The sequence below is a fragment of the Vitis riparia genome, chromosome 12 (assembly GCF_004353265.1).
Source record: "Vitis riparia cultivar Riparia Gloire de Montpellier isolate 1030 chromosome 12, EGFV_Vit.rip_1.0, whole genome shotgun sequence".
In the NCBI taxonomy this organism is placed as follows: domain Eukaryota; kingdom Viridiplantae; phylum Streptophyta; class Magnoliopsida; order Vitales; family Vitaceae; genus Vitis; species Vitis riparia.
In genome coordinates, this window is record NC_048442.1 from 3,543,638 (window position 1) to 3,566,577 (window position 22,940).

Below are 22,940 nucleotides of genomic sequence, written 5' to 3' on the forward strand. Positions count from 1 at the left end.
CTACTTTTGACCAGTAAATTTATGAAACTTGAATACTATTTTTGACCGATAAATATATGAAACTTTAATTAATTTTAATGGTTGGTATTTTATAATTATTTTTACTTCAATTTTTTCCTAATTTCATAATTTTCCACTCAAAAACTCAATGCAAAATATTCAATAATTCTTATTATTATTATTATTATTATTATTATTTAATTATTTTAATATTCTAGCCTAGGGACCCATGATGGGCAGCCACTCCCTTATCCTTTCTAAAAGAGGAAAGTGCCTCATATATATATATATATATATATATATTAAAAAACATACTATAGGTCAAAATATATAAAAAAAAAAAAATTCCTCTCTTTTGGTATGACCAAGGGTCATCTTATCAAACCCTAAAGACAGCCTATTGTTGCGGAAATTACGGCACAGTGGAACCTCACTAAAGTCCAATTATCTAGGGGAAGAAGAAATATAATTAATTAATATTAATGTGTTACATTTTGTTAATTAAATATTGATTGAAAGTTGAGTTTTGTCGTAGTATAAAGCAAACCTAGGGCAAGCTAAACCAAAAACAAAATTTCTAGGTCATGGAATTTTGCCACTTGAAAATTTGTATTCAAGATTTATCAACCAATGTCGGATAAAGGCAAAGAATTTTATTGTAAAAGTCACTCGAATTTTAGATTTTTTTTATCAAATTTAATTTGAAAATTTTTAAGGTTTGCTTTAATTGATGTCTCAATAGAAATAAAAGAGTCATTAAAGTAAAAACAAAATCTTTAGGTGATGAAATATTGGTGTTTGAACAATTTTATTCAAGATTTATGGACGATTAAAGACAAAGAATTTTAATGTAAAAGTTGCTTGAATTTTAGAAATTTTTTAAATTTAATTTGAAATTCTTTTAAGATCGGGTTTGATTGACGTCTTAATAGAAATAGAAGTATCGTTAAAGTAAAAACAAAATCTCTAGATCATGAAATATTGCTATTTGAACAATTTTATTCAATATTTAGCGACCCGAGTCAAATAATGACAACAAATTTTAATGTAAAAGTCACTCAAATTTTAGATTTTTTAAATTTAATTTGAAATTCTTTTAAGATTTGATTTGATTAACGTTTGAATAGAAATAGAAATATCAATAAAGCAAAAACAAAATCCCTAAGTCATCAAAATTTTCTATTTAAACAATTTCATTCAAGATTTAGCAACTTGAGTCGGATAAAGACATAATTTTAATGTAGAAAACACTTGAATTTTATAAAAAAATTTTGAATTTAATTTGAAATTCTTTTAAGGCTTGGTTTGATTGATGGCTAAATAGAAATAGAAATATCTTTAAAATCATCAAATTCTGAAGAATCAATATTAATTATATCTCGATAATAATTATATCTCATTAGTAGGAAATTTAATGAAAGGATTGAAATCTATCTTATACATTGAAATCACTTTGCCCAAAACATCCCTTTGAAATTATTGGACAATAAAACATAATATAAAGTATTGCAATAAATTGTGGGTGAATTTCTAATATATTAAAAATGTAGGGGGTTCAAGAAACCCCTTTATTTACCCAAAAAATAAATAAATAAAAAAATAAAAGTACAAGCATTAGAAAATAGAGCCCAAACAAAAATCACTAAAAATAGTAGGGACAAGCATAAATAGTAAAAGGGAAAATGGAAGGAACCCAATGCAAAACCCCACAAATAGTGGAATGGAGAGAAAATGATTAAGCAATGAAAACAAGAAGGTGGTCTCTCTGAATTGACTGTACCAAGTCAAAACTCAAGTCACTCTCAACTTGTGCTTGTGTTTCTTAATGTTCAACTAGATAACAACATTTGAATCAATCCACTCACATGACTCCTAATATCACTACCCCATTAAACCCTCTTCTTTCTTTTTTTCCCCCAAAGACCCTAATTTTTTTTTTACCAAATTTAGGTTAAAAAAAGTCTTCCAAGGGTTTGTTTTTTACCGTCTTTCAATTGACCTTTCCCGCAATCAAACTAGAAAATAAAAGACAAATTAGTCTGAATAAGAATGAAATGACGGATAGTAGAGTAGAACATTCATTCCCTACCACCACTTCCTGCTTAAAACTAAAAGCTAGTAGTGATACCTCTATACTGCCGTCCTATCTAGTAAGAGTCTCTAAAGCAATGTTTGGCGCAACATAAATAAGTTAAGTAAATTACATATAAATTTTCTTTTATGTTATATTTGGTTTCTGAAAGTTACCGTATAAAGAAAAAAAATATTAAAAAATGATTTTTATTATATTTGATTTCATCATGAAAAATATAAAATATATATATATATATATATATATATATATATATAAAATTAAAATTTATGAAAAAATAAGTAAAATTATTTTAAAAAATATATAAAAATAATTTATTAAATTTAAACTTATTTTTTATTTGGTGAAGAAGGAATGAAATGAGAAATGAGAAATAAAGGGGAAAAATAATTGGAGATGTTAAAAGGTTTTCCTTCTTCCAATTATGAAAGCCGGCAAAAGTCAGTTACCGACAATAATTTGAATCTTGTCTTGCGAGAGGCCCACGCGTTCATTTATAGGTAGAAATTACTTGGTATGTCTTTTGGCATGATTCTTTTGATTGAACACGTGTCCATATAACGTGCAATTAACTTTATGCATAAATTAATAGACTTTAATGCTAGGGTTTGAAATTAACATCTTTGCAAAATCATGATCGAGTGGAGTTGGCTCTTACCACTAAAACATGCTTAAAGGACCTCAAATGATGAACTATCATCATAATATGCAAATATAAAATATTTATTACATCCTGCCCCATTTCAATAAAGTACCATTATTCTTTTCAATAAAGCTACACCCAACTCCATTGCTTTAAAAAAAAAATTTTTAATTTTCCCCAATGGATAATGCAACTAAAATCCATTGAGTTTTATTACCTTAGACAAGAACCCAGGAGGAAGAATGGAAAGTGGAAGATAAGAGCATCGAGTTTATTGAATTGTTTTCTTCTTCATCCTTTTGCTTCTTTTCCAATTTTCTCGTCATACAAACAAAGCAAAAACAAATTACACTAAACACAAACAAATATCCTCCTATACAATCTCTCTCTCTCTCTAACTCTCTTTCTTTTTCTGTGCCCTTTCAGTCCCTTTGGACCAAAAACTAACAAATTACACCCCAAACCCCTTCCTCATCAATCTAAGAAAAAATCCCACAAGAAAAAAAAATGACAAACAAAATCAAATGATCAGAAGTAGCAAAACCCTCCTCCTCCTCCTTCTTCTCTAACATGTTTCAAGCACTAGTAAATTCAATTCAATTCAATTCAATTCAATTCAATTCAGTTCAATTCAACGCATCACAAACTCAACCCATATCTTCAAACCTGCAAAAATGGATCAAACAATCTCTACTTTCATATCCCACAGTAAGAACCAACAGTGATAAAAGCAAAGGAAGATGATCATATGTTAGATGTTTATAGTAACTGCAATACCTGACTAGCCAGAAGAAGCTACTTTGGAATGGAATGTTACTACTATTGTGAGCTGTTTGGATCTTCATCTCCACTGTCTGTTCCTTGAGGCTGGTGCGGGTGCTGTTGGTGGTGTTCCATTGGATGGTTTTGCTCCGAATTCATATTCAAACCGCCTCTGGAGTAGGCGTTTAGGGCCGCCAACATCCCCAAATTCGTCTCTGAAACTCCTAACCCCAGGTGCTGAGAGGGGTGCTGCTGCATCAACATGGACCCTAATTGCAGAGGGTTCGCTCTTCCGCCTTGGAAGTCGAGGTTGCTGGCCAGGTTGAACCTCGGCATGAAATGTAAAGGGGCTTGGAGGGTGTTGCCGGTTGCGGTTGGCGCTGCGGTGGGGAGAGCCCACATGTGGGGCTCGGACGGGCCGGCTCCGGATGCCCCCACTGCTGCGGATGGCCCTCCTGCTCCGGTTGTAACAGGCAGCATCCAGAATGTGCTGCCTGCGCCGCTGTTTGGGGCGGGTGCCACCGCCCACATGGCGGTGGCTGGAAGGATGTTGGAGGGGCGGAGCAGGCCGGAGGGGCCTGGCTGCTGCTCCTGGGGAGACTTGCCCATGTGTAGTGAGGTGGTTTTATTGTTTCCATTGCCTGAGGCGGCCTCGGATGCAGTAGTAGTGTTTTCCAGTGCTTGATTTGAGTCTTCATCCTTGAAGAGATCTCCTCTGAAGCGTTTTCGCATATAATTCTCGTCACTGCCACCGCCACCGCTCCCAGCACCCCCACCGCCCGGGAGAGCGTCACCAATCTGATCTGCTGATAACAAATGTGGCTGCTGATGAAACCCTAGCATAGCGGTGTGAGGAAACCCTTCCTCGTAGTGAGGGTGGTGAGCTAGGGCTAACGCGCCGTGAAACGAGTGCGGTGCCGATTTCGACGGAGGCGCCGAGATGGTCGAGCCGCTGCTCCGGAGGGAGACGTTGAGCGTGGAGAAGTTAGCCGGGATGGTTCCAGTCCCGGTGGCATTGATAATCGCAGGCTCCGCCTGCTGCAGCAGCCATTCGATGGTTTCCCCGTCGGACTTGTGCCCCAACTCTCTCGTCAACTGAAAAACCCTAGCCGCACAGGTGGCCGGCATTCGGATGCGCCGCCCTCGGCCGTCGACCTTGGTGTGGCGGTCCTTGGTGGATCTCTTCGCCGGAGGATTCGTCCCAATTGTCAGCTGCTGCTGCTGTTGTTGTTGTTGCTGTTGCTGTTGCTGTTGGTTTTTCTTCGTCGAATCTACCACACCGCCGCCCGATCGGCTCCGGTCAGCCTCGGATCTGGTAGCGATGGCGAGGGAGGCGTCAACCAGCTGCGGCGGCGGAGCCGGAGAAGGAGTAGTGGAGGAGCTATTACCACTGACAGAAGAAGTGGAGTTTGGAGAAGAAGAAGAGGTGGTGGCATCCATATTTCGAAGGAGGCCAGGTTGGCTGGGGCTGGAGCCCATGAATGGGGCTGGGTGGGATGGTCCTCCTCCACCACCTGCCCGCCCAACAAAAGGGACCACCATCTGCTGCGATGAAGATCCTCCCGATTTTTGTTGCTGATGAAGCAGCTGGTGGTGCTGCTGCTGCTGCTGACGGTGGAGGTGGTGGTGGGGCTGCTGCTGCTGCTGCTGCTGCTGCTGCTGCGAATTACCAGTTGCATTGCCTTGCTTACCACTCTGCAAATCTGTTAACTCCATCCACCCAGGTAAAAATTTTCTCAATTCCCAATCAATATTCCTCAAAACTACCCCCCACAAAAGAAAAAACCAAAAATCGAAAATCTCAAATTCTTATATCAAAATCCATGCTGCTTTTCTCCTTTTTCTGTAATTCAGCAGCCTCATCTTGCTCAGCTTGTTTTTCTAGAGAGAGAGAAAAAAAAAGATTGATGAAAAGGAGAGCGAAGAAATCCTTAAATAAAAAGAAAAAAAATTATTTATTTTTTCCGCTTGCAGGGTCTGGTCTGGGCCTCCTAACTAGGACTAAGAGTTTGTGGGGTTCCTTGCTTTCTGATTGACTGTTGTCTTTCCACCCCCCTCTGAAGAGGTGGAGACTAGAGAGAGAAAGGAAGGGTGCGTAGGTTAAGAGTGAGGGTGGGGTGGTGGGGTTGGCCTTTGGAGCAGGTGGGGGACCTCAGACCTCAGACCTCAGACCTCAGACCTCAGTAGTAGATTAGCAGAAGCCCACTCGTGGGGTCTTTGTAAAGGGAATGTTAAAAATAGCCTTTCAAAGGGGCACCCCCCAAAGTGCCCTAAATTTCTAGGGCACCCACCACCTCTTCATCTATTTCCATTTTTTTTTCTTTTTAATTTTTTTTTTTTTCTGTGTGAGCTGAATCCTCTATCCTCTCTATATGACTGTTGGTGTGCAGTTTGCAGACCCAGAATATGCAGAAGTGGGTTTTTCTTTTTTTCTTTCTCTGGTAAACCCTAATTCAACAGTGTCAATTTCTTTCCCCTTTTTTTTTTTTTTCTAATTTTTAATTTTAATTCCACGCTGTTTCTCTTTCTAAAAAGATATGAGAAATGGGTTTAGTGGTAAAAATAAGGGTGAGTCCAGGGTAGCAGATAGACAGCACAGGTCAGCATCAGATAAAGCATCTAATGCAGTATGACAGCTCATCCCAACCCAACCCCACACTTTCTTCTTCTTTCTTTATTATTATTATTCTTTCTTCTTCTTCTTCTTCTTATTTTTTTATTTTTTATTTTTTATTTTTTCCCCTTCTCCCTTTCCCTTTTTGGGTTTTACTTAATTTGGCCATAATCAAATTTGTAAAAAGATCCTAAGAGCAATCGAAATTCGATTTTATAGTATGTTAGACAGTGATTTTAAAAAACATTCCCGATATATAATTTGGGTTCATATTTTTATTATTATTCATACCCTTAATTATTTTTATTTTTATTTTTATATTTTAATCTTATTTTTTTGTGTATGTATGTCATATTTGTAATTATTATGGAAGATTTTTTTATTAATTTTTCAAAATATTCCCTAATTTTTATTAAAGGATTGTATAATTAAGAAAATTTTGAATATTATTTTTTCTTAAAAATTAAATTAATATAATTACTTTGAATAGGGCAGTTAAATTTACTAAAAAGTCTATAATGGATTATGTCTTTTTGGCATAAAGTTTGTTGGAGGCTTTTACCCAATGGTTTAAAAAAAGGACAATTTTGTCAACTCATTGTCAGAAGAAACCCAAAATAAAATAAATTAAATTAAAAAAAATAGAGGTTGCCCAAAAAGCCCTTCCCATTATTTAATTATGGAATTTCAAACAACAAATATATTATAATTAATTAATTAATTAATTTAACAGCCACCAAATCATCCAGCCAATTCCACTTGTGGGCCTGCTTTCTCCAATCAAATGCTTTATTTTTTTTTATTTTTTTTCTAACAGATAATCATCACAAATTATTTTAAAAAAAATTAACCAACCCACATCCTAATATAATAATAAATATTTAATATTTTAATCCAATAAATTATTATTATAAAAAAAAAAAGTCCTGATTTCTCTTCCCCTCTGGAATGGACAGTGACCATAGTGGAATTTACTATTCACACATCACATTCTAGACCATTTGTTTGGTTCTCCATATTAAAAGGGATTCTTGAAAGAGACCCCACCCATGACCCTTTTTCTAATTTTATTTTTATAAAAATAATTTTAATCCTTTTTTTAATTTTTTTTTCATAAATTTAATTTTTTATGATTTTCTTTATTTAAAATTTATATGAAAATTTAGAAATACTAAAAAAAATTTTAGAAAAATATATTTTCATACACTCAAATAAAAAATCGTAAAATAAGAACTCAAATTTATAAAATATAAATTTCTAATAATTATTTAAAAATAATTAATATTTCATATATTTTTTAGTCATTCAGATAATATCTTTTAATGAAATATGTATTATTTTTTATTATTTTAGATATTTTATTTTTTTTTTAAGTTATTTTATAATTATTTTTATATGAGTGCGGGAAATTGGTTTATATAACTTTTTTTTTAACATTTTTAACATTTTTATGACCAAAATTTAAAAATATGACTTTTAAGAATTTGAAAAAGGGCAACCCAAACCTACCCACTTTTAAGGTTCTATCATATCTCAAAATTCAAAAAAGGAAAAAGGGCAAAAAAAAAAAAAAAAAATAGATATTGTCACGTAGTGGTTAGAAAAAGTGGGGGGAAATCCACGTTGTAATTGGTGAGAAACTGTCAACTTCGGGTGAGATTATCAAAATCTCCTCGCTTAATTCAATTCAATGCTGATCCTCATTTCTTTCTGTTCCCATTAACTTTCCCTTTTTAACCCTTTTACCTTTATTTATTTACCTCATTTTCCAAATAAAGTAAATAGTAAAAAATAATTTAAAAAATAAATAAATTTCTATAATCAATAATAAAAGCTGCAACCCAACATGAATGTTAAACAAAAAGGCTGCAACTTACCCTGACTTTTCAGTATTCTTAATTTCAGTCCCCATGTAAGCCGGACGGGAAGAAAGTTAAAAATAAAAAATAAAAAATAAAAATTAAAAATTAAAAATTAAAAATGTATATTTTCATTTTTTTTTTTTTTTTTAAAGGTGCCTTTATACAAGTGCCCTTTCTCTTTGGTGCATTTGTACTTGCCCTCCACCCCCTATCAAGGAAATTTTCAGGGGGGATTCTTCCCATTCTAGGGTTTGTTCATTATTTCATGCACAACAACTAAAAATTTGGTACAATTACCTAAAGTTGGACCTACATTTTGATGTGATGGCCTTCACCAACACTATGTTTGTTAGAATTGTGTTATAATTAGAAGATTGAATTTTTTGTATCAAATGATTTGAAATCTTTTTTTATCGATATTTTTATTATAAGGTAGTTTATAACGATTTAAAAAATGACGAAGAAAATTCAACTGTTCACATCCAATGTATCAATCATCTGTATTTATTTGACGAATTCTTTAGTTGTCGAGGTGTAATAATTGACTATTTGAATGTTTTCTTTCCTTTTTTTTGAAATAAATTGCATATAAAGATATGTTCGACGTATTATCTAATTATTAAGTCTAATAGTTTTGGCAAAAAAAAAACAATTTAAAATGAATATATTCATATTTTTCAATGATGATGCATTTATCGTGCTTCTATTCATGCCATAACCTTACTGTTTAAGCTAAATTCCTTGAGTCTCGATTTTATTCTATTATTTTTTTGAATTAATGTACAAATCAACTAAACTATTTCACGCACTTGTAGAAGGCATGGAGAGAGCTTTAGAACGAAGATTCAAACAAGGAACCATCGATGATTTAATTGAAAAGAACGATGGTTAGGGTTTTTAACTAAAAAAGCCTAATCATGGTCACTCTTTTTCATACGAAGTTTCATTAAATCTAAGATAAGTCAATCGTGAATACAACATAAACGTCAAATATTAGTCTAAGTGGCACTTTCAATAAACCTGCCTTGCAGAATGATCCTCTCTAAGGTTTAATAATTTCCTCAACTCGTACTAATCATTGCCTTGTCCATATTCAACCAAGTTTTACAATTCTTCTATAATGATCGATCACTCATACTTGGATAAGATTTCAAACGATCATATAAGGACGTGGTCCATATCACTTGATAATTTAGATTCCATGTACCATGATACGGTAAATGGTCCCTTCACTCAGCTTTTAAATTTAAGGAGTTGCCCTAATATCCCACATATAAATATTTTGATTTAGTGCAACTCAAGATGATAATGTATTAGGTTTATAGTGAATTTATGATCAACGAAGTTATATTTGAATTTAAGATTTAGTTAAAAACAAGTCTATAATTAATTCCCGATGCTAGGGACACCCTAAACCTTGGGCCCAAATCTCTAATTGGATTGTTGTTTTTCATTTTTTTGACTAGTATATAACAAAATTTATGATTTATAGGAACACTTTTTTAGCTTCCAAACAAAATTTGTAGTGAATGATTACATTTTACAAATAAAATTCAAAAGAAAAATTCATTTATGGAATCATATGATAAAAGTTTCTTAAAACCATCCTAAGTGACATAGTAGGAAATTTCATAAATGATGAAAAAAAACTTTAAAGGACAAAATTATGATAAAAACATATATTTCATATTTTTCAATTTTTTTTTCTATAATAATTCTAAATATTAACTTGCAAAATATTTTTAAATTTCACCAAAATTTATATTTTTTCTTTTATTTTTTTATTTTTTTGGTAAATAATTTTTTCCTCTTTATTTACATTTTCCTTCCTCGATTAAATTGAGGGAAGCAAATAAAAAATTGAATTAAAAAAAAAAAGGTGAAAAAATGGGGGGTAAAAGTGAAATAATAAGAAAAACAAAAGGAGAGGTGAGTAAAACAGAAAAGAAGGTGTACGTGGGGGGAATTATTGACTGTCACTGTTTTTTAACTGGTACTTGAATGGCGGGAAATAAAGTGTGTACGGTTCTGTTTCAACAGTACTGTTATCTGCCTCTCTGAAATACTGCCTATTTCCTGTCTCATAACCCAACAACTTATAAATTAAATATAAAAAAATAAAAATAAAAAATCTGTATATTTTGTATTGGAAAGTGTCCAATTTTTATTTATTTATTTATTTATAAAGAATATTATATATATATATATATATATATAATATTTCTTAAGTTAATATATAATTGTGATATTAGATTTTCCTACCTAATAAAAAAAGTTATTAAAAATATTTTTATAAATATCCTAACTTACGAGAAGAAAACAAATTTTGAGACGAAGATGAGTTTGTAAGAACTATATGAAATAGATAAAGACGTAAGAAATAATGGAAGATGCTCGATGTAAAAATGAGGTTCGTGGTTTATGGTATGGATACAGAGAGTGTGTTTGTAGATATGTAAGATATTTCGGTAATCTAATAGTAGTATCTGGTTCTCTTCTGTAATATTATGATGAAAAAATTCTCTTTCATTCATGAATGTAGACATTATTGATTAAACCCCGTTAAAACCTATACCAATGTTTGAATTATTTTATTTTTTGTGTTCTTGAATTAATATTATTTGTCGTTGGCATAACATTTTTATTTTAGAGTAAGAAAGTGTCGATTTTTAGAGTGAGAAAATATTTTTTTTTTAAAGATAAAAAATGAAAAATTGTTAAAGTATGTTTGACTGCTTTTATTTTATTTTTACAATATATAGTTAAACAAAATTGTATTTGAGAATATAGATATGAAAAATATTTATTTATTTATAATGCATTTATGCATTAAAAAGTTTTTCAAGGTATTTTTCATATTTTTAGTAATTACTTGAGCCATTTTTATAAAAACCAATTTAAAATATCTTAAATTTATTTTTTTTTAAACAACTTATTTTTAAAACAAATTTGTAGAAAATTCATTTCTATACAAAGTTTATCAACTATGTTTTATGACTTAAAAAAGTTATTTTTTTTTATTTAATATGGTTTTGAAATATTTGTTTTATTTATTTATTTATAAAGATATTTATTTATAAAGCCTATGATTAAGAAAATATATGGTTTTGAAATCCTATGTAAATGAAATATGAGTTTTCCCTATTAATGGGGAAAATATTATCTTTCTCATGTACTATATACTGTTTACATATTCATTTTCGAAATTTTCTTTTAATGTCTCCATGTCAGCAGCCACTGGTCTCTATGTCAGTAGAAAGGTGTGCAATTTAATAAGTACTAAAATTTGAAACTTAAAATTCTCAAATTTGAAACCCACAGAACACTCGACCCAAAAAACATTTGAAATTTTGGAAAACTCTCTCAGTCACTTCATCTCATTTTGCCCTAACTCCATCTCAGGAATTTCACATTTTCATAACTTGTTTAATACACGAAGACAGACAACCAATCTGTTTATTGACGTCCTTACTAGGCGACGGATACTCATCTTCCTAAAGCCTTCTTTGTCTCATTTTGGCCTAACCCTAGTGTGTCTCTCTTCATGAGCTGACCACCCAAATCCGATAGACATGTGGATACTTACCTGACAGAAAGAGAGGGTAAATTTGGCATTAAAAACCACATAAGCTCAAAGTGCATCAAATCCAAAATATTTTTAATATTAATATGGTTAACTTTAAAATGGGAAAGTTGAGTTTCTATTTTACCAATATTTCCATATCAGCCTATGAAACCAAATAAACCCATTTAATAATTTAATTATTAAATTGTTTGTTTTTTTAAATCTTTTATCCGTATTAAGTTTTAAGAATAAAAAAAACCAAATTTTTTCTCTTCAATAAAAAAAATTAAGAAATAAGTATTAAGTTAAGAAAAAAATTAGAAAATAAATTATGTAAAATCTTAAAATAAATTGTATTAAGCAAAAAGTTATATATATATATATATATATATATATATATATATATATATAGATGGCTAAGAGTAATACCAAATTTGATCATTAATAGTATGAAATTAATTTTATTCTTGAAAAATAATTTTTTTAAGAAAAAAATTATTTTGAAAGTAGTTTTTTTACATTTATTTTCCATGAAAATGTTGATGTTACATTACCTACTTTCCCTATTTTTAAAAAATATAAAATTTGAAATCATTATCTTTTCATTGTAAATTTCTAAAAAAAAATATAATATTTTATGTAAAATACTATTTTATTTTGAAAATAAAAAAATAAAAACTAGGGAATTATTTGATAATAAATATAAAAAATTAATTGATGATATATTTTTTACTAAAAAATACTTTTCAGAAAAAAAAAAGTGTTATTAGTTATTACGAAATAAATAAAAAAAGTTGGGGAGAGAGAGAAAGTGGGGATTGTAGAGAGAGAAAGGGACAGTAAAAAATTTAGGAAAAGACAGTAAAAAATTAAAAATAGAAAGCAGTCTAGATAGAGAAAGGGCAAAAGGTCAAAAGAGGGGGTGACGTCACACTGCACTGGTGGTGAGGGTAATGATTACATGGATTTAGTATGAATTTGACTGCACGTGTCCCTCACGTGCTCCCCCCTCCCCATCCGCCATCCTTTTTTTACCATTTTAGTAAATATTCCAAAAATCACGGCGCCAAAATTCAAAAAAAAAAAAAAAAAAAACCACACCACTGACCACACAAATTGAATCTTATTACTCCACGCGCATGGAGAGAGCGTGAGAGTGGAGGAGAGAAGAAAATAATCAATATGAACAGGGGGTGGGACCCACCTGACATGGGGGCCTTATCCATTAGTATCCAACATTTTAAAAAGGGTAGGGTCGAGGGGGGTTGTGTGGTTGGAGGAACAATCCAACCTCCATGACAAGAATTTCAATGGAGAATGAACAGCAAGATTCTCCCCCATCATAATTTTCTTTCTCAACCTTGCTTCCTCCACTTATGCTTCTTCATTTTAATTGGGTCACATTAATGCTATTTTTGTATAATTTATTTATTTTTATTTTGTTATATCTATTTTTGGCATCAAACCACACAAATTCTATAAGCTTGTTTCATCATTGTTTTTTATTCCCTATTTTTAACTCTTATTAATTTGAAATTTTATTAAATATCTCGAGAATATTTGATGAAAATAATTGTAGAATAGTTTTTTGAAAAATACTGATGTTATTTTGGAAGCTTGTTTGAAAAAAATAAAATTGTTTTTTTTTTAGAATTTATTCTAAAAATAAGATATTTTCAAATAATATGAGTATTATTTTACAAAATGATTGTATAAATATAAAAAACAATTAAAAGCAAAAAATTATAAAAAAATAAATTGAGAAAATTTTAAATTGTTAAATAATTTTTATTTTAAAAATATTAAAGAATTATTTTAATTTTTTTAAATTGTTTTTTCAATCATCAATAATTGTTCTAAGTGTTGCTTATATCTAATTTAAGAATATTATAAAATTCGTAATTAATTATGATTTAATTAATGAAGGAAAGATGATATAATTATGGTTTTTGTATTTTTCATCTTATAAGAAAATAGTTGCCATACAAAAATGCCTTTTTTTTTTTTTAATTTACAAATGAAGACAATTTTCAAGAGCTTTCTAGAATAATTGATTTGCACATCAACATGTTGGCCCTACCCAAGACATTTTTTTTAATTTGTTGACTATAATTCATGGTTGTTAGCTCTTACCTGAAATTAATTAAATATAAGTTTTTATGGGAAAAGTGATAACATCACTTGATATTAAAGTCTTGATTACAGATATGAAATGTTTTATTTTTGAGCTTTAATCCTATCGATTAAGACGTGTTTGATAAAACTTAATACTTATTACTTAATAACTTAAATTGACTTTAAGTTAAATTATCCTTAAGTTATTGACTTAAAATTTATTATTTAATTTTTATTTTAAGTATTAAGATTGTTTGATAAAATCAATTTAAAATTTATTTTAAATCATCACATGTTTATCCTCATAAATTATAATTAAAGTAAAAGAGGTTGAATAATATTGAAGGTCATGAAATAACAAATGAGATCGTTGAGGTAATTAAGGTAAGTGAGGTTAAAAGATAAAATAAATATATGCACTTAATAATAAATTAATTGTTTTCACTTATTACTTAGAGTTGTTTTTAACTTTAAGTCATATCATTAAATTATTTTACTAAATATGTTTAATTTATCTAATAATTTAAATTAAATTATTATGTCACTTTAAATTATTAAGTTGGTTCATCAAACACCTACCTAAATTAATTGGTAGTTAATTTACATTTTCTAATTTACTTCAAACAAATGGAGATGTATTGATGAACAAAACAATTTTAAAAAAATGAAATATTTTTCTCTTTATTAAATGAATTTATCAAGTTATTTAGTTGGTTTAGTTAGACCCCTAAAAGTAAACTTTTTTTTTTTCTTATAAATTTTTTTAAATTATTAATATAAAATGAGGTGGTGGACAAAGCAATTCGATAATTTTGATTTTATTTTTTCAGCACATTTTATACTTAATATTTATAATAATTTAAAATTTATTTTTGGTAATAACTATTCTTCATTACAAAGTCTATATACTAGGTAATTTTAAAAAGAGAAAAATAGCAATAATTAATAATAAATTATTATTATTATTGTTTGTAAGTAATATTTGTGAAAGAATAACTATGATTGGGGAACATAGCCAAACAATTATAACAATAGACATGTTGAATGATTGCAATATACTATTGTTGTCTTTTATCTTTATTTGGAAGGATATCATTAAACTAGAATGCTAAATAAAATCTTTATTTAAATAAAGATCAAGTTTTAATTTTTTGGGAAAATTTTATTTAAAAAATTTTTATTTTCAAAAACGTCTGGAATGGATTAAACATATTTAAAAGGGTTAAATATATTTTACTCTTAAAACTTTTGACGTGTTTTACACTTTACCCTTTCACATTCATAACTCAACGTTTTGTTTTTCAAATTTATTAAAAAGCAACATTTTGCCCCGTAAACTTACTAAAAAGTCAATGAATAGTTTTGTTAAGTAAAAAAATAACGCTAAAATGTAAAGAAAAACAATTGAAATGCATAATTCGTAATTATATACGAAAATCACGAATAGTCATATAAATATCTCTCTAAAATAAAAAATCAAAATTAATAACCATTATATTTTGAAGACATTTGAGAAATTTTATTTTGAGACGGTTGATTTTATCCAATTTCATAATTAGTGTTCGAACCAAAGTACGAAAAAAAAAAATCAGACTCATTTATAATTTCATGAAGGGTTTGTAATTAGGGGTACAGTGTTTATATTTAATAAGTTTAGGAGGAAAATGTGGGGTTTTGAATGGGAGGGAATAAAATATAAAATACCTCGAATATTGAGGGGACAAAGCATATTTAACCATATTTAAAATGTCCTTTTTGTAATAAATGTGGTGTCACCCAATTAAATTGCGTCTCAAAGTTGGTGGAATTGAGGTGGTGGGCCGACGCCTTGTTTGGGCATGTTGGTCAGTTGAGTAGGGCCATACAAATAAAGGTTAGAACAAATAAAACCCAAAGAAAAAAAAACTTTGGCCCAAATCTGGAAGCCCAATTCAGTCCCCCAGATTTCCCAACAAGTACTTTTCTTAAGCCCAGCCCAAGCCACCTGGGCCTTAAATTTAAGTTTTGTGTTAGGCCCAGCCCAATTGCATTCATGTTATCAACTTTTTCCCTCTGTGAACACATTTTTTTTAATGTTAAATAAAAAGAAAAAAGAAAAGAAAAGAAAAGATAAGAAAAAAGTAGGAAGGAATTCAAATTTTCTTATTTGGTCTATTAGAAATTGTATAAAATAAATTCAGATATAATCAAAATTATTTAAAATTTTATGCTTTTTTATTTAATATTTATATTTATATGCTCTCTAATTCTTTTTTTTTTGGTACAAAAGAGGAAGAGAAATAAATTAGAAAAAAAATATCAAATTTATAGAATTTAATTTTTCCATTTTTGCAATTTTCTTTTCTTATATTTTTCCACTATTTTCTTATGTTGATATTTTCCTTAAAAAGTTTTCAAGATCCAAACAAAGTATAGGGTTATGTTTGGGTCAAAAAATTTGAGGGAAAATGAAAAGGAAAGAAAATAGGGAGGAAAAGCAGAAAGAAAGAAAAGATAAAGCAAAATAAAAAATATGTTTAAGTTTAATAAATTATTTTTATATGTTTCTTCACACTCATTTTACTTATTTATCTCTATAATAGTAAGATTAAATAATTTAAAAATATATAATCTTAAATTAATTTTACTTATATTTGATTTTCTTTTATATTTTTTACCGTGAAACAAAACATAAGAAAATAATTTTTCTTAATAATTTTTTTCCTAGTATTCTCGGAGAACCAAATATAGTCTAATCTTTCTTTGTAATGATTTTTTTTTTTAGGATATATTAATGAAGTTAGCATAAATAAAAATTGAGGGGTATGTTTTTAAGAATATATATATATATATATATATATATATATATATATATATATATATATATATATATATTAAGAATTTTTGCTAAAAATGAGATGATTTTTGAGGACAAATTTGACATGTTCATAAGTGGTTTTTATGGTATAAGAAACATAAGAAATATGGAGAGTAAGTATCAGCTTTTGCATTGTTCATACATGTACGGGGCCTTTCATGAAGAGTAGTTTGAAAAAAATATTTTTTCATATACGAGTTTCCCTGTAAAATTTTATTTCTAAAAACAATTTATAATTATTTTTAAGAGCCATTCTTCACATTTAAGCCCCTAATAAGATCTTTGTCATTCTTGTGGGTCATAGAATGAAAATAAATGTGGGGTTCTAAAAACTGTTTTTGAAAATATTATCAAACAAACTCTAAAGTTATGTTTGATTTCAGATAATTATTAAGAAAAGAAAAAAAATGAAAGAAAATTATTTTTTATATTTAGTTATATCATAAAAAAATATATGAAAGAAAGTCAAATATAAATAAAATTATTAAAAAATTAACATATTTTAAAATTATTTAATATTTATATATAAAAGTTAAGTAATCCAAAAAAGTTTAAAATGATATTTAAAAATAATTTATTCATTTTAAATTTATTTTTTATTTTTCTTTATTTTTTCTTTTATTATTTCCTTCTATTTTTTTTCTTTATTTTATTTTTCTCGTATTTTCCTTTAAACTTTTTAGGATCAATGATGTAACTCTATATAAATCCTAAACTATATGAAAGATTTACAAACACATCATTTTCTTTGTGCCAAAACCACTTAAATGTAGATTAATTATTTTTTCCTCACATTATTTTCTAACTTTTTGTTTTTTTTTTTTTTGTTTTTTGTTTTCATTTCCTTTGTTCATTTCTAGACCTAAAGAAAACTCATATCCAAGGTGAACCCACAAAGCATGTTTTTTTTTAAAAACAATTGAGCTGGAGTTGGAATGATTTTGAGATCACAAACAATTTTTTTTGTTTTTTTTTTTTGGGTATAAAATGAACCAAAATGCAAGTTCATGGTATCCAAAATGGCACAGCTCACCAACTTTCAAAATTGCTCAACTGTCACCAGCCAAAAGCCCATCATGATGCCCAAAAGTGAGAAGTAATTAATTGAAATATAGTGCCTTCTTTTTGGTTATATGATTCACACCATAATGTCTTTGTGCCATCTCTTTGGTATATGCCAATGTGGAGACAGCTAGCTATAGGCCATTGAAGTGGTTGTGATTTGTGAACAATGTGATTAATTAAAAAGGAGTACTCAATCCCATATGAGACAAGTCCTAGGAATATTTTTACAAGGGGATTGCTAATACCCACTAAAGGGTGTCCCTCAAGCTAGTCAATATTGTTGTGTTTAATCACATTTAATTCCAAATTTTACCCCAATTCAATGGCTTCTTCTTTTATTTTTCTTAGTTTACTATAGTTTATAGTTAGTCTTTTGCCCATGTTAACATTTTCATAGGTGATCTAATCTTTGATTTTTTTTTTCATTTTAATTTATTATTAAGAGTTCATTTGATAATGATTTTAAGAAATGATTTTTATCTAAAAAGTGTTCTTAAAAAAAAAAAAAGGTATTTGACAAATTTTATAAAACACTTTTTAAAATTTGAAAAATTACTCATAATATTGAAAAATTATTTGTAATGTTTGTGGAGAAATGCTAAATAAGTGATTCTTCTAAAAACACTTCAAGTCGAAACACACTCTAATAATCAAGACTTCCATTTGTTATTTTACCTATTCAAGATTAATATAATAAAATATTTGTTTATGGGTCATGCAGAGGTATTTTCAAATTTTTTTACTATTGAATTACACTCAATTCAAACTATAATTATTAATATACTTTTTATATTTTGTTTTAAAAATAAAAAAATTTCACATAAAAATAAAATATCATGACCATATATTTTTGAAAAATCACTTAAAAAATTTTAAAATATGAAGTAGATACCTTAATTTTTTTTAAATTATTTTTAAAATCATTATTTTTTTTTCAATGTAAATTTCAAAGATTTATTTTTTTTTTGTATAAAAATAGAGAATCAATATAAGCCTCCAAAAGTTTTTGCATAAATTATTATTATTATTATTATTATTTTATTTTAAAAATAGGAAACAAAAAATTTCTCCAAACAAATCCAATTGCTAATTTTACTTTTTAATTTGACTTAGATTTTGACTAGCTTTTGAGAAATTGAAAGTTTGTTCACATTGGATAAAAACTTTTGCCAACTTCTATAAACTTTTGACTCAAGTGTAAAAGCTTGGTACAAATAAATCTTGTATTATTTGACCAAATTACTTCTCAAACCCTGATTATTTTCAGTAGCATAAAACATACAAAAATGTTTTAACCCTAAATCACTCAAAAATTGAAATTTTAAAACCCTTGTGAGCATAAAAGAATTAGCTAGGGTGGATGAAAACCAATCCCAACTTCTTGCAATCACCCACTAATTCTCACTTGATGAATCATCCAAGAAAAAGAATTTGTCCAAGCACATATAGTTAATGAAGAGAATTTTGGATCAATCCAAGCATCTTTCTAAATAAGATTTGTCCAAACACCCAAGTTTTGGAGGATAGAACTTTCCAAGAATAATAAACCCTTGCCATATTTTAGCATCTAACATTCCTTAAAGAACCCATTACTATCAGAAAAAAATATAGATGATGATAAGATATTTTATTATAACAATCATTAAATTATATCTTTGTGTTTGTGTTGTTCTATGTGGATGTACTTTATTGGCATATACATATAAATTATAGGATGCTGCTTGCTAAAAACACAACAACTCTACCTTGACCTCTTTTCTCTTTTGTATTATAATAATGGGTATCATGTGGTCACGTACAATTCAAATATATGTAGTGGGAGATTTGAAATTACTCAAATTCTTAAACCCTAATTTTCAAGAATTTTAGGGTTAATTTCACTCATCTTTTATGATATTTTAGGTAAATATAACTATCCCTTATTGATTTGAAAAATTTGTCAAATACCTCCCTTATTTTGAATTAGAAGAGAGGTAAATAATAATATCAAATGAGAAGAATAGGAGAGACATTTGATGAAATTTTGAATTGATTGAGGTTAGATGTATCACGGAAGTTCAATGAAATTAACCCAAAGTTTTATTAGTAATTAGTTTTTCTATTTTAAGGTTTTTTTTGGATGAAAATTTAATTTTCAATAGAAGTAGCTTTATGAAAAGATTTGTGTTAAAAGACTTTTATTTGATGTATACAAAATTTTAAATTATGAATGTATTTGCTTATAACATGATCTTTATAGGTCTCTCTAATCATTTTTATCTGAATCACGTTAATGTAAAGTATACATTTCTAATTATAGTATAGATTTTAGACATTAAGGTTCTATTTGGTAATTGTTTTCAAAAAATAATTTTGAAAATGGTTTTATAATGTTTTATAGAACAAAAGTCTATTCGAGAACCTAAAATGTTTTTAACATGTTTTTAATATTTTTAAATATGTTTTAAAAATTATTTTTATATCCGATGCTTTATTTTTAATTAATTTTCATGCTTGTATAATTATTTTATAAAACATGCCTCATAAAACAAGTGAAAATAACTTAAAATTATTAAAAAATATTATTTGAAAATATCCTATTTTCTGTTTTTAAGAACAAAAAACAGTTTCTAGTTGCTAAACATGTTTTTTTTTTGTATTGGAGAACAGAAATGCCAAATAAGCCTTAAAATATTACACTAACTAAACATTAATTTTCTTGATTAAAACTTCATTATTTGGAGTATTTTTTTTTTTATCACTTTCTTTATATATAGGTTGCTACTATGTCCTATCCCGATATATTATAGGCGACGTTAATAAAAAAATTATATTTTATATAAATTTAATTATTATCGTTTCATAAAATTAAGGATATTTACGTATCTATATCATCCACTTATTTTAAATATTCAATGATGAATTCAATTCATGTAATGTTAGGCTTCCCCGCCCAAATTACCCTCTCAAGAAGACCCATCAACTCCCTTAATTTATAAGTACACCAATTCCCATTACCATGCCCCTTGCCACCCTAGTACCAAGAAAAGGAAACACAGAAGAAAAGTAGAGATGGGGACAGAAGAGAGAAAAGAAAAAAAAAGGGAAAACAGCTAATGGAGCATCTTCTCATCCTTTAGCTGCTTTTCCTCTATAGTTTTTTTTCCTTATGATCTATCATTCTTTTATCATAATGCTTCCTCTCAAAGCCTCTTTATTCTCAGCCTTCTACAAAAGCCTCTCTCTTTCCACATTCCATCTCTCAATTTACAATAAAGCTCTGTCCTTCTACAAAGTCATAGACACATTCAAACTTGCCCTCTTCACAAACAACATCCCAAGGTGGTGGAGGAGATGAATATGATCAAGGAATTCGACTACAAGGAGCTCGAAGAAGCGACTCAAGGCTTCTCTCCTACTCATCTTATCGGTAAAGGAAGCCATGGATTGGTCTACAAGGGAGCTCTACAAGACGGCAAGCTCGTCGCGATAAAAAAACCTTCCCCGGGCCTTCAAATCCTTCGCGACAACACCAAGATCGATAACGAAATAAGTATGTTATCTTCGCTACCCGAAAACCCTAATATCATCAGTTTTCTTGGTACGAGTCATGACTCAGCCATGAACAAGGTTTTAGTTATGGAACTCATGCCTAATGGCTCTCTTCATGACTTGTTGCATGTTTCCACTGCGCCACCAACATGGCCTCAACGCTTAGAGATGGCCATGCAGATAGCTAGGGCAGTGCAGTTCCTTCATGAGGAGAAGCCTTTGGTTGTCCATAGGGATATCAAGTCTGCCAACATTTTGTTTGATTCAGAATGGAATGCCAAGTTGGCAGATTTTGGGCTCGCCGTTCGAAAAAATGAAAATATAGACCATTCCCGAGTCGACTCATTGAGTCAACCCGCCGGGACTATTGGGTATTTGGATCCTTGTTATACCACCCCTAGCAAACTAAGTACTAAAAATGATGTGTTTAGCTTTGGGGTAGTGCTACTAGAAGTTATTAGTACTAGTAAAGTTATAGATCTATCAAGGACACGGACTCATATAGTCGAGTGGGCAATACCATTAATAAAAAAGGATCGGATAAAGGAGGTTTGCGACTCAAGGACTGAGTTACCGATGTGCATGGAGGGTACTATAAGACATATTTTGCGTGTGGCGGCCCGTTGTGTCTCCTCAAGGGAAGATCTTCGACCATCGATGCAACAAATCATCATTGATATCGATAAACATCGATCCATCGACCGGGTTCGGGTTCCGATTTGGTCAAGCCTCTTAGAAAGTGTAGTTCTTATAAGAAGGGGGCGAAGATCAGCATCCCGATTTAGGGGGGCTAACTCAGTGAAGTGTGCAACTCACAAAGGAGAAGTTGGAGGTGAGTTTGCAAGAGGGAAGGTGTTGTTGAGGGATGTTTTGGCTGAAATATGCTAGTTATATACAGATCAGCTGAGTCATGAACTCACTCGGTGAAAGATTGGTAATGGACTGAGTCAACTCGGTTGGTGGGGTCAGTTAACTCCGATAGGTCAATGGTCACACTGACACATTGAATAATGAAGAATTTTGTTGAGGGTTCAGAGCATGCCCTCCAAACACAAGATTCCCAAAAGTAGGTGACAGAGAAAAAGCTTTGTTTAGTGCTCTGTCATTCCATGCTGATGGTTATGCTTCTTCTTTCCTTTTCTTTTGGGCACCGTTTGCCTTGGTGCCCCTAGGGTTTGCCCATACCATTCTTATAGAATCAATTTACTTGGAAAAAATTAGGGTTTTCCAATTATTTTTATTATTTTTTTCATATCTCTATACCTTTTGATGTATGAATTTTGAAGCAATGATGTATCAATTTTTACAAGATAAGAAATTTATATATTGTATTGTATCGAAAAATCGATGATAAGTGTCAAATAAAATAAAAAATAATAATTTAATTAGAAAAAATTATTTGATATGTTATTAATTTTCTTTTATGTAATTGCAATTTGGGCAAACCAAATCACTTATAGTATCAACTAATTAATTAAAAAAATAATAGATATTTTTTAAAAAATTTTCTCATTATGTTGGATGCATATATAAGGTTGTGGAAAATAAGAAATTTGTTATTTTAAATCATAAATTAGTGATTTTTTTTTTCTAAAAATAGTAGTGAAATTCATCTAGTTGAAAAATAATTTAATTAAAAAAAGGAAATATTAATATTTTATCTCCTTATGCAATTATATTTTATATTTCTCTTAGATGTACAATTTAAGTCTAAGAATGCATTTAGTAGTGATTCTATTTAAAGTATTTTTAGTGAAAATATTTTTTTAAAAAGTATTTTTAAGAGAATCATTTATCAATTGTTTTTCTAAAAAACACTTTCAGAGTTTTAAAA

The 22,940-nt window shown here is 29.4% G+C and overlaps 2 protein-coding genes across 2 annotated transcripts; one reads left to right on the forward strand and one right to left on the reverse strand.

The window, feature by feature from the left end:
* Positions 1 to 2,978: 2,978 nt before the first annotated feature.
* Positions 2,979 to 5,686, reverse strand: LOC117927033 (transcription factor TCP8-like). The gene is made up of 2 exons (XM_034846400.1): positions 3,513 to 5,686; positions 2,979 to 3,401 (listed from the first exon to the last, which is right to left on the reverse strand). Exon 1 carries the CDS (start codon positions 5,211 to 5,213, stop codon positions 3,555 to 3,557), a length of 1,659 nt encoding a protein of 552 aa, XP_034702291.1. The 5' UTR covers positions 5,214 to 5,686; the 3' UTR covers positions 2,979 to 3,401; positions 3,513 to 3,554.
* An 11,843-nt stretch (positions 5,687 to 17,529) lies between these two features.
* LOC117926843 (serine/threonine-protein kinase-like protein At5g23170) lies at positions 17,530 to 22,384 on the forward strand. The gene is made up of 2 exons (XM_034846133.1): positions 17,530 to 17,606; positions 20,833 to 22,384. Exons 1-2 carry the CDS (start codon positions 17,530 to 17,532, stop codon positions 21,992 to 21,994), a joined length of 1,239 nt encoding a protein of 412 aa, XP_034702024.1. The 3' UTR covers positions 21,995 to 22,384.
* The last annotated feature ends 556 nt before the right edge of the window (positions 22,385 to 22,940 follow it).

What these genes read in the sequence shown, in the direction of transcription:
- LOC117927033 (XM_034846400.1), bottom strand. Translation starts at nt 5,213, where the DNA reads ATGGAGTTAACAGATTTGCAGAGTGGTAAGCAAGGCAATGCAACTGGT.
- LOC117926843 (XM_034846133.1), top strand. Translation starts at nt 17,530, where the DNA reads ATGGCACAGCTCACCAACTTTCAAAATTGCTCAACTGTCACCAGCCAA. An exon ending in ATGATGCCCAAAAGTGAGAA is followed by an intron (nt 17,607 to 20,832) that starts GTAATTAATTGA and finishes TTTACAATAAAG; the next exon opens with CTCTGTCCTTCTACAAAGTC.